This window comes from Merops nubicus, unplaced genomic scaffold, assembly GCF_000691845.1.
Source record: "Merops nubicus isolate BGI_N331 unplaced genomic scaffold, ASM69184v1 scaffold27377, whole genome shotgun sequence".
Lineage (NCBI taxonomy): Eukaryota > Metazoa > Chordata > Aves > Coraciiformes > Meropidae > Merops > Merops nubicus.
Genome location: NW_008620019.1, coordinates 1,590 through 12,676, shown reverse-complemented (window position 1 = coordinate 12,676; position 11,087 = coordinate 1,590). Strand labels below are relative to the sequence as shown.

General features: G+C 43.8%; 1 protein-coding gene across 1 annotated transcript; it reads right to left on the bottom strand.

Moving 5' to 3' along the window:
* Positions 1-1,133: 1,133 nt before the first annotated feature.
* On the bottom strand, positions 1,134-10,793 carry AMMECR1L (AMMECR1-like). The gene is made up of 6 exons (XM_008944000.1): positions 10,347-10,793; positions 5,193-5,303; positions 4,595-4,709; positions 3,774-3,864; positions 2,689-2,785; positions 1,134-1,669 (listed from the first exon to the last, which is right to left on the bottom strand). The coding sequence occupies exons 1-6, from the start codon at positions 10,751-10,753 to the stop codon at positions 1,558-1,560; spliced, it is 933 nt and encodes a 310-aa protein (XP_008942248.1). The 5' UTR covers positions 10,754-10,793; the 3' UTR covers positions 1,134-1,557.
* Positions 10,794-11,087: the final 294 nt, after the last annotated feature.

Here is an 11,087-nt window from a genome sequence, read left to right as displayed (position 1 = left end):
GTTCCCAGGCCTATCAGCCATGTTCCCTGCCACACCAGGAGAGTTTCAGGCTCCAAACGCCAGCCAATTTTAAAAGCCATCATTACCACACACAAGCAAGCCTTAAAGATACGCCCAACCCAACAGCCATTACTCTGCTATGCACTTGTATTTTCCTTCCTGATCATTGTTGACCCTCCAGAAACTTGGAAAACAAAATAAATCTCACAAAATTACATTCTGAAGTCCAGTGACCTCATTGAGAGAGCGTCGCAACTCCGTTTATGACATCCCTCAAAGATGCTGCAGAACAACAACTGGATAACTTCTCTTCCTCTTAGAAGAGAGTATTTCTTGTCATTGTCAACGATGGGAGAGGAAATACAGGGTGCACACGAGTTTCACACCGTTTGGGTAATACAGGTTTCCCCACTCATTGCCACGATGTGGTAATGACCAAGCTGTAGAAGGTAACAACTTACCAGTGAAACTACACAGCTCTACTCCACAGCCCTGCTATCAACTGGAACACTCACAGTGCTCAAGAGCAATAGTCACACCAGAGAAAGTGGCTGTCCTAACAAAAGGAAGGTCCCCGAGACTGTTAGCTTAAGTGAAACAAATTTCAGTCACCAGTCTCACTTGTATGACTACTGTCAATGCCCTGCAGACCCCTCTCCGTCCCTAATCCAACCGTGCTCCGTTACAAGTATTTGGACACAAAAATTTAGTGGTAGCAGAGAAGCCTGCCCAGGGACACTGGAGTGCCCCACCCTTGGCACACACAGCACGGGCCATGCTGCTCTCTCACAGGGGTAACAGCATTCTCTCTCTTTGTAGGCTATGCTACAAAGTGCTGTCTGAAAACCCAGAAAGCTGTAAACCGAGGGGATTTCTAGAGAATCCCACCTACAAGGCGATCGGCTAATTAAAGCTTTCTAGGGTTTATTCAAAAAGTGGATTCATCTGCAATACCTTCCAAAGGTTTTAAGCCTCTTCAAGTGTTTTCTGTCTGTGAGGATGGGGTGCTACCCAGATGTTAACCCTCCTCGATATCGCAACGTCCGCCTGCGACGTGTCGGGGACTGCCATCAGCTCTCGGTACACAACAGATACCAGAGGTTAAAAAAAAAAAATTAAAAAGAACCTAAAAAATGTTTTGTTGGACTCCGTTGCCCAGGCTGCCAGGGGAATGCTCCTGCTTGATCTGGGGGGGCTTCCAGAACAAACTCCTCAGGTTTCCGGAGTGTGGGTAACGCGCAGGAACGGGTCAGTCCCAAGCGGCGCTTTCGCTCCTAGAGGTCTTCTGCACCTCCCGACAGTTCGTAGGCATGGAGCCCCAATCCAACTGGACCCCCATTCGGAGGGAAGGCTGAGATAAGGCTTGGGCCCCTGAAGTTCTGTCATGCTCTCATCCTCCCCCCAGGTCAGCTGGAAGGCAGACTTGGCAACGGAAGCTAGCATCATAAAATGGTGCAGTAATAGAAGTAACTGGACCAGGAAGAGGAGGCGTCGGCCCCAATGATGTCGTAGCCGTTGGCAGCAACCGGGGAGTGGGACTGGTCATGCAGCCGTGTGTCAGGAGTAATGATTGTAGAGGGGGGGGGCATGAAGGGTGCCATTCTGGAAACAATGCTGACGAGAAGCCATGTACTCTGCGTAGCTGATTGTCACCTTCTCACTGCGGTACCTAGGGGAACAGCAGCAGAAAGGACTCATGTAGACAGACTATGCAGCACGAAGGGACTAGACTTAAAAATGCTCATCCCAGACCACAGTTTAGCTCACAGCCAATAACGACCAGGAGGACCCACTAACTTAAAGACTGCTTTGTTTGATACTGTCTGTCTCAGTAGTCTGAATAACCCATCTAGGCTTGAATTAGCTTCAGTGTCCCAAAAGCTGAGCCCTACTCAACACAATCGTAAGTACACAGGAAACAAACAATCAGTTTGTGTTCTTTTTATCCACTTGCTGTGGATAAAAGAGGCATGAAAAGTTTGCTGGAAGAACGCTCAGTTTCAGAGACTCAATAACCAGTATTTTACTATTTACTTTTCTGGTTATCTTCACATTTGAAAGGCTAGTGAAAGAAGACAATGGAGAGTTAAGTAGAAGGAGGTTTAGTACAGCATATATGTGACTTGGTCCACATTGTACCATCAGAATTCACAAAAATTAAGTCCCTTCTGAGAGACCAGAGATTTCCAGGTGCTTCTAAAGCACGTTACACAACACAGAACTTCAAAGCAGTTGTGAATTGCACTAGGTCCATATCACACGAGAATTTAATGAAAACCTTTATCCTGTTCTCTCCTGTTCAAAAAAAACCCTGCATACCCACCTCAATTCTCTGGAGGTAAGGAACAACCTGATAAATTAGCGTTTCTATACAAAATCAGAATGTCCCAATTTTCACTAACATAAAAGGAGCTGAAAGCAACAGGACAGCTGGGGGATAGAAAAGCAGGCAAATTCTGAAAGCCAGCCAAATCTGAGTGTGGCTTGGTTTTAAGACAGCTGTCACCTCCAAATCGCTGCACTATCCACAGATGAGCACACTGAGAAAAGGAAGTCCATTGTAAAGAGACAGAAAAAAAATCAAACTGTTTAACTTGCAAAGGTTCTGCTTCCTTTGATCCTTCACACGGATGCTAATATTAACACCAGCAGCACTTAGAAAATGCCAACTCTGATATAACAACTTACCTGGTGAGTTTAATGGTTTTCCTAAAATCATTGGTAATCGGAGCCTTAAAGCCACCTTTCCTGAGTAAGGAGTCTATGGTCTGGATCTGATCCCAGTCTGTTGAAAAACAGAAGCAAGGGAAAATTTTCAACATAAAAATTCCATTTAAAAAAAAAAAAAGATAAGAGATGCATTAAAAGGCCTCTAGAAAACTAAACGGGAAACTTGGAGCTCTAGAAGTACCAGTGTTAAACAAGACATACATGTCTTATGCATGCACACTCTCTGCACATGCCAACCCCTTTTAACTCATTTTGGAACTGGTCTATAAAACAGTATTTCCACTTTCCATATGACCTCTCTTCTTACACAGGTCTGTGCCTTGCTTCTCTTGCAGGGACCCCAAACTGTTTTATCACGTGCCACTCAGGTTGAGCTCTCTAAGCCTTAAAACAAGGTAGTACTTAGCTCTTTACACAGACAAATGGGCATCAACCTGATGCTCTAGTGATAGCACAGTGCACTGCTATGGGAGAGATCAGAGTTAAAATTCCTACCTTAGTCTTTTGCCCCAGAGCCAGGAGGAAGCGACCACTCCACTCTGCTAGGTGGAGGAAAGGAGGCAATGTTTTGAGCAGTTACCATGGTGACCACTACTCTATTTGAGTGGGAAGTGTGCTCCAGAGGGGCCCTGTTTCCTGCCCTCGTCTGGAGGGTGCTACTTTAGCAAGAATGAGGAGGAAAGGGACTCTCCTGTTGGTGCTGTGCAGCCTGCAGTTATCCTAGTTGGTGGGAGAAACATAGAAGAGGAAAGATGCAACACTGAATGAGGCCGGAAGATCCATACTTTGAGATCCTCTATTTCTTAAGCCCTGAAATATTTTTATGCTGAGATACAACTGTGCACAGATGTGGGGTGAAATAAAGGCCAGATGAAAACCCAGCAGCAGCTGTATCAGGTGTCACGTTATCCAGATTAAGTCTGGTGGCTCCATGGCACTGCTGTGCGGACAGCAGTGCAATCCAATCCCCAAATCCATAGATTTGTGTTACCCAGTTCTCTGACAGGACGTGTTGATAAGTTTATCTGCCATCTCAAACCCACCTTGTTCCTTAGCAACCTCAGGTAAATACGTGGCTGTGCGTTTGACACCTTTCTCATTGATGAACTCTATTCTGATCCCATGGATCCCAACCTAGAGATGGAAATGAACAGCCAGATAAGAGGTGTTTGCTGGCACTGAGCCCATGACTGAGTTATCATTCCCACAACATCATCTCTCTCCCTCTCTCTGGCCAGTTTGGCTTTTGCCTGCATAAGGACATTCTCATTCTCACTTTGCCCTTGCCAGGCTGGTCTCACAAGTGGCTCTCTTAGCAGCATACAGGAGCTCTGCCATTTTTCCCAGATGAGCCTATCCAGCCTCCCTGCCACTTCTCCTGAAGGAAGTCTTGTTAGAACTCTGACAGGTTTCCATCTCTTATGCTGGACAAGGAAGACAAAATCTCTATGCAAGACTCATGCCTAGAATAGCCCAACCAAAAAAAAGTCTATTCAATCCTCCTTGAACGAATACACTTCCATGTACAAGGTCCTAAAAATGATTAATACCTTCAGTCTTAATTACTTTCTATTCCCAGTTTCTATTCCCAGCATCAAAATGCTTGCCAAGTTTTTACATATGTATTTACACACATCTCCTATCGGGCCAAATGCATAAAACACTTCTCTTATTTCCCATCCAGAACCCCTCCCAGCCAAAAGCAGACTTGCTACCCCATCCTCTTCCTCCCCCTTCTATTTCCCAGCCCTGTCTCTTCTTCCCCCGCACACCCCTGTAACGAAGGAGACACATCACCATGTACTAACCCGAACCCGAACGGAACGAGAGAGTGATGCAGAGTTCCAAGTGCACCTGTTCTCACCTCCCAGTCCAGGTAGTCACTGGCATCCTCAAAGTTAGTGAGGAGGGAGACAGAGCAGAAGAGTTTGGGCAGCTCCTCGCGGGTCAGGGGGGGAAATCGGCTGTCCTTAAGTGCACTAAAGGAAAGAGAAGTGATATTGCCTAATACAAGCACCACATTAAAATATCAGATGCTCAATTACCCCCTTTTTGATCATGCCTCTGTGAAACATGTCTCTCTTTGCTACTGCAGACAAAGTGATTTGCATCTCTTCCTAATTTAATGAGCAGTAATACACAAACAGTAGCACAAGCTTCCTGATGCTGTCCTCCACTTCCTGCAGCTGGAGAGAAATTCTGTGCTATTTAACATGTCAAAACCATCAGTGTGCAAGACAGATTTGCCATCAGCCTTAAAACATCAACCAAAACTTACCTGTTGCAGAGATGTTCCACTAAATTCCAATATCACCTCACCCTATCACACCTTTCTCAGGTTTATTTTATTGTGAGGCACATTAAACTGAACCACGTTGAGCCAACGTTTTAACCTTGAATCCTTACAGGGCCTCGGCAAATTAAACTGATTTCACATCTATTTCATTTTCAATGTTAATTACCTGGTTAATGTGTATTCCCTGAGTCCTGAGTGAAGATTCATGGCTGAGAAGGTCCCGATGCAGCCACGAAGCCGCTTGTCCCGCCCCGTCTTCCACGTCACAAAGAGTGGACTGGAAAGGGAAAAAAAGAGACATGCTGCAGCCTCTGGAGATCCCTGGTTGCCAAGGGGAGACCAAAAAGCTGATAAAGAGTAGGTATGTGTGTCCTTGCTTTCCCTCCCCTGACCAAACCCCAATAGCCATGTCTTCCAACCTGCTAGCCAGCAATAACAAAACCCCACACCCAGACCCCCACAAACACCTCCCCCCACCTTTCTGGCATACTCATTTCTCTCCACCAGTTCCCTGTAAGCCCTCCACTGACACCTCCATGGCTAGACTGTGTTGTCACCTAATGAGTGATATTGCCATTTGAGCCCTCTGATTACCTCTGTGAGTAATGGCCTCACTTACCAGCATCCACTAGTTTACATGACAACCCATATAAAAATTAATATGGGTGAAGCAAATAAGATTACTTATTTATAGTACCATTGAACTGGAAAGTTCCCCAAGCATTCTGCAAATCATCTATAATTCAAGTTTGCAATAAAAGCTTGCTTCTTTTTTTTTTTTAAAGGGATAAAAAGCAAACCTAGGTTCTTCTTTTTACCTGTTATTTCCATGAGAATCTGACTTCCAGGTCCAACCCTACTGCTCAAATAGTTTATGTTCACATCTTTTGCTTACCTTGTATTTGATTTATATTTACACATATTCTTTCCTGCTTTTTTTTAAGGCAGACCTAAATCACTGTATTGTTCCTGCTCAAACACCACAAGGATCTCCATTTTCCTGTCTACTACCATGAATTTACAGGCATAACAGCAGAATCACAAATTCAGCAGACTCATTTCAATCTGTTAAACTAGATGCCATGATTAAGCCTTGAGGAACAAGAAGTTTAGAAGAACAGTATTCAGAAGAGCTCTATGAAGATGTAATCAGGTAAAGATGACTGAATATTAAAGGCATAAAGTTCACTTCTGCAGAAGGGAGTGAAACTGCAAACAGCTGTAGAGAGAAACAGTGAGGGAAGGACAGTCGTGGCTGCAGTTCTACAAGAATCTCCAAGCATCTGGAAGATTCTGCAAGGCAACTGATCTAATTATAAAACCAGGATGAATGATCTTACTTTTTCAGATTACAGAGTGCTTAATACAACATGTGGTCACTTTGAACCCAGTCATAAATGAGAAAGTCATTAGTGATTCCACACATCAGTCTAGAGATTGATATTGCACTTGAATATTGAAGTAATACAATAGAAAACATGCAGTGTTAAGAAAAGAATTTTCTGAGATCAAATAAACATTGACAGGAGTTCTACAAGATGACAGAACAACTGATTTGACAGCAGAGCTCAGACACTTCATTTCTACAAACTCTTGGAGCTCTTGTAAGTAATATTTTTGCAGCAAGCATTACAAAAAATCCTAACAGATTCTGTTCAGAGCATAGAACCAGGATGGGGTGTGGATGGCTCCTCAAACCCAGGCAGCAGAGCTGCTTAGAGCCCAGTACTCAAACATCATTTAAACTGCAGTGACAAAGCAATGCCCAGTAATATTCCTCAGAGCAACAATGGAATTAAAAAACTCTCTCACAACATAATCCATCATTCAGGATCTAGTTACCAGCTGGACCAAGAGCAGAAGCACTACCCAAAATAGCAAACAGCCTTTAAGTGATAACTGTGAGGTGCTTTGCCCACAGAGGAAGAGGAAACACTCTCCCACAGGCATCAGACACCTTATGGTTGCTTGACCAGGACAGAGGATTTACTGTTCTAGTTTTCCAGCACTTCAAGGCACTTGCAAGGTATCATCCCTCTACACTTTCATCTCCCTACCATATGTTGAAACAGAAAACAAACAGAGCAAAAGAAAATCCATCAGAAAGCTTACCAAAAGGGATGCTAAACTTCCAAAGGAGATTTCTGAGAAACATCACTGTGAGAAGCTCAGTAGAAATTTAGCTTAATCTAATTAAAGTTTTGAAACCATTACTTAGCCCATGTGACACTCACCCCAAACAGAAAAGGGAAGGGAGCAAATGAAAAAACATCACTGACAGAATACAAATCTAATTCCTTCTCTGATTCAAATTACAGGTTCACATTTCCCATTCACCTCTTTACCCTTCCAAAGGGAAAGAAAAAAAAGCTGTTTCCACTGAGCTGTGACACAGCTTTCTGTGTCTATAACAGAAGAGATATTACCAGAAAGGGCAGGATAATTACATTCAGAAGGCTGTCATATTTTAAAATACCTTAAAGAACGTTTAAATTTTTTTTTCACTGTGATCATAGCTACTAAGGCATCAAAAAAATATGTATTTTGTACAAGTATATAAAATTTCACTGTCATAAAGGTTTTTCACTGCAGAAAAGACATTGTTTCTGTAGCTGAAGAATAACTGCACTTAGCAAACTACAGGTGCAGCTGACAAGAAGTTGTTCCACAGCCCCTCCTTGAGCAGTGTTATTTGCCAGATCTACTCAAAGTCACCACAATCTTTTGCCCATGTTCCCCCAAAATCACTTACCAGTACTTTGCAGTCATGTTCTCAGCAGGCTGTGGCAACCATTCCTCCCCCAGCCACAACACCTTCCTTAGGTGTGTTTGGTGAGGGTTTGCTAGGATGTGGGGGGAATTTCAGCAATACAAACCAGCTTCTCCGATTGCAAACACAAAGGGAATTTTAAAGCAGCAGAACATTGTGTGGTCAAATCAGAATTTAGCTTGTGCTAGCAAAAAAAGCTGTTGTGGCACAGATTTTGTGATGCAAGTGTCTTGTCTTGCATTGCAACTAGAAACTTGCACAGTGTATTTTTAGTATCAGTTTCCAATACCTACTATTAAAAAAAAAAATCAAAGACTGAGGTACCACACGGGAAGGAGTAACCCATTAACCATCTGCATGCCACACAAGTTCAGAGCTGTCATGTTTCTAGGAACCTGAGCAGCAAAGGGGATATTTTCTTTGTTTACCAAGTTAATTCAGACATAACTGTGAGTTCAGCACCAATTTAAGAGATCTGTTATCTGAGAAATAGGCCAATAACCCTGTGCATCTTTCTGTTCCTTCCATCAACAGCCTCTTTTCTGCCTGTCCAGAGAGACTTCTCATATATACCTTGGTTTTGTTCAAAGGTCTCTTACATTGACATTAATTATGTTACAAAGGACAACCATGCCATTATTTATGTGTTTTTACTTTGCTTACTCTTCTCTTTGATAACATTTGGCTTGAAGTTCATTACATTACTGTCTCAAGTGGGACAGACCATCTCTGTGTGCTGCTCTACAAGAGAGCAAACCCCCTGCTCCTCCCTGGGGTACACAGAACTATTTGCTAGAAGCAACAGCATAAATGCTGAAACACAAGAAAATTCAGGCAGGAATTCACCTGGGGGAGAAGAAAAGAGAAGAGCTGGTTTTGCTTTGGAGTGCTGATCTACAAGAGTTAAATTTATCAGCACAGAAATGCCTGATGATCATTTTTAACTTTTCAGATTTGGACATAAAATTCAAACAGCTGAGAGAATGCCCTTTCTGAAACCAGTCCACAGAAACAGCATTAAAAACCTGCTAGAAATCCCCTTCCACACCAGAACAATGAATCTGTATAAAACAATCTCTCTTATTTACTTAAGAACAGCCAAAAATAAAAAAAACCAAACAAACAAAAAACCAACACAACAAACCCTTTGCATTTCAAGTGACAAAATAATAACCAGCCTAAAGCATCATTGTCTAAGAGGAGCCTACATAGTTGAGGTATGAAAAACAGACAGAAACATTTCCCTCTGGGGAGTCTCTGGAACCATTCTCTATTCTAGTCCAGAGTCCTTCTCCATCCACTTGTATTGACAATATTAAACAGCTTAGTCTGCAGTAGCATTCAGAACATGTATCCATAATCCTGCTCAGATAATAACTGCATGGAAGCACAACCTACATCTCCACTGACAGCCAATAAGGCAGGGAGACATTTAATACATGGAAAAAGTCCTTGACCTGTTTAAGCCATTGTTCCTTTACATCAATTTAAAATTCATTAACTGAAATTAAGGATGTCAACAACTCTTCATTCTATCTGTTGTTCCAGAGGTGGCCCCTGGAGGAGTGTCAGGAGGTGTAGCTGTCAGTGATCTTTCCCATATCATTCTGCCACCAAACATTTTAACAACATTAACATCTCCACACCTACACGTTCAACCTTCAGATGAACAACAGCTAAATCTCAAAGCAAAATGCTTTCCTAAATCCTTCCCCTCATACACACTCCTTTCTCCTTAACCTTGGTCTCCTCCTTGAAAATTAACTCCCCATTTCTCCCCACAGTGCCCAATTAGCACTATCTCCCTAACCCAGGTTTTCAGTTCCACAACTGACAAATTTTTGGTTCCACTTCCTGCTAAACCCATTAACTTGGACAGCTGAACACTCTTTGAGTGTCCTTCTCTGAGTCTCACCAGCTCAGCACTTGTTTCAGGATGAGACAGGAACTTGTTTCACCTTTGTACTTCCCTTTCCATTAGCTTTGCAGAAGGAAGTCTCTCCCCCAGTCCCTTCACCAAGCCAGTGCCTGATGTTAGAAGCAAGATCCCCTTCAAATTTATGACAGTTTTTACTGTTTCCTGAAAGCTCTAACTTCAGTTTCACTCTTTTAGTATGATTTTATGGGAGGCACAGTGCAGTCCATTTTTTGCAGAAGCATCTCTTTAGTGGGTTTGCACTCCTTGATAAAGCAGCAGCAATGCCCCATGCAGCACATCAGATGGTGAGCTGCAGAACCACAGCATCACTGCCCTGCCTCCTGCTCTGCCCAGCTCTCTTGCTGTAGAGCTAGGCAACTTCTCCCTTGAAGGCCACTCTTCAGAGCTCCCCTCACCTCCACCAACAAACATAACAGAGTATTTTTACCCTTATGCACTTACTGCACGTCACTTCTTGTTTCTAGCAGACACAGCAAGCAGCAGAACCTTCCCCCTTCCCCCTGCAAACCAGTTTTCCCATTCCCCTGGGGGAACCCTTCATCCCTCCCCACCCAAACCACAGCTCTGGATGCTGGTTGCCCAGCTTGCTTCCCACAGACAGATTTACTCACTAGGGGTCATTGGTAAATCGAGGAAGTCGTGGCTGAGGGAAACCATAGAGATGACAGTAGAGTACATCAAAGCAGTAGCAGCACATCTCTGCTGTCACCACCAGGTTCTTGGTGCTGTTGGCAGTTCCATTGGGCCGAGTGAGCGGGCTCAGAGCTCCTGAAGTGGGATTCATTCGAGTAATTGGGGAATTTCCTGGGCCCAAAGTCAAGTCAGATACGTTCTCCCTTCCATTATTCCCATCCGTGTGCTGGTGGTTCTGAAGAGGACCTGAACTGGAGCCTGGTACAGTTGTGGTCTGATTTCCATGACTGTGCGTTCCACTCCCGGACAATTTGGGCTTCTTCACCCCACAGCAGCCAGCTGCCAGCTTGGGCTCAAGTGGAGGAACACAGCGTCTTTTTCCCATCCTGCTTCAAAACTCGCTGCCTGGAGCACTGCAGAACCCTGGCAAGGAGGGGGTGGGGGGGAAAAAAGGCAACACACAACACAGTTACAGGAGAAACACCAACAGCTGCTTCCTCGCTTCTGCTGAAGTGTCAGCAAGGTTTGATTTTGCAACCAAAAAAAGGAAGAAAATCCTCACAGCACGCAGCTCAGTTAAGATCTAAAGCCAGTTCAGCCAGCAGAATGGGCATTTTCACACCTGAAGTGAGAGTCTGCACACAACACCCACGAAATCACACTTCTAAAGTTACTGGTGAGGTGTGCTGTAATGGGCAGCTCATCACAAAGCTCAAACG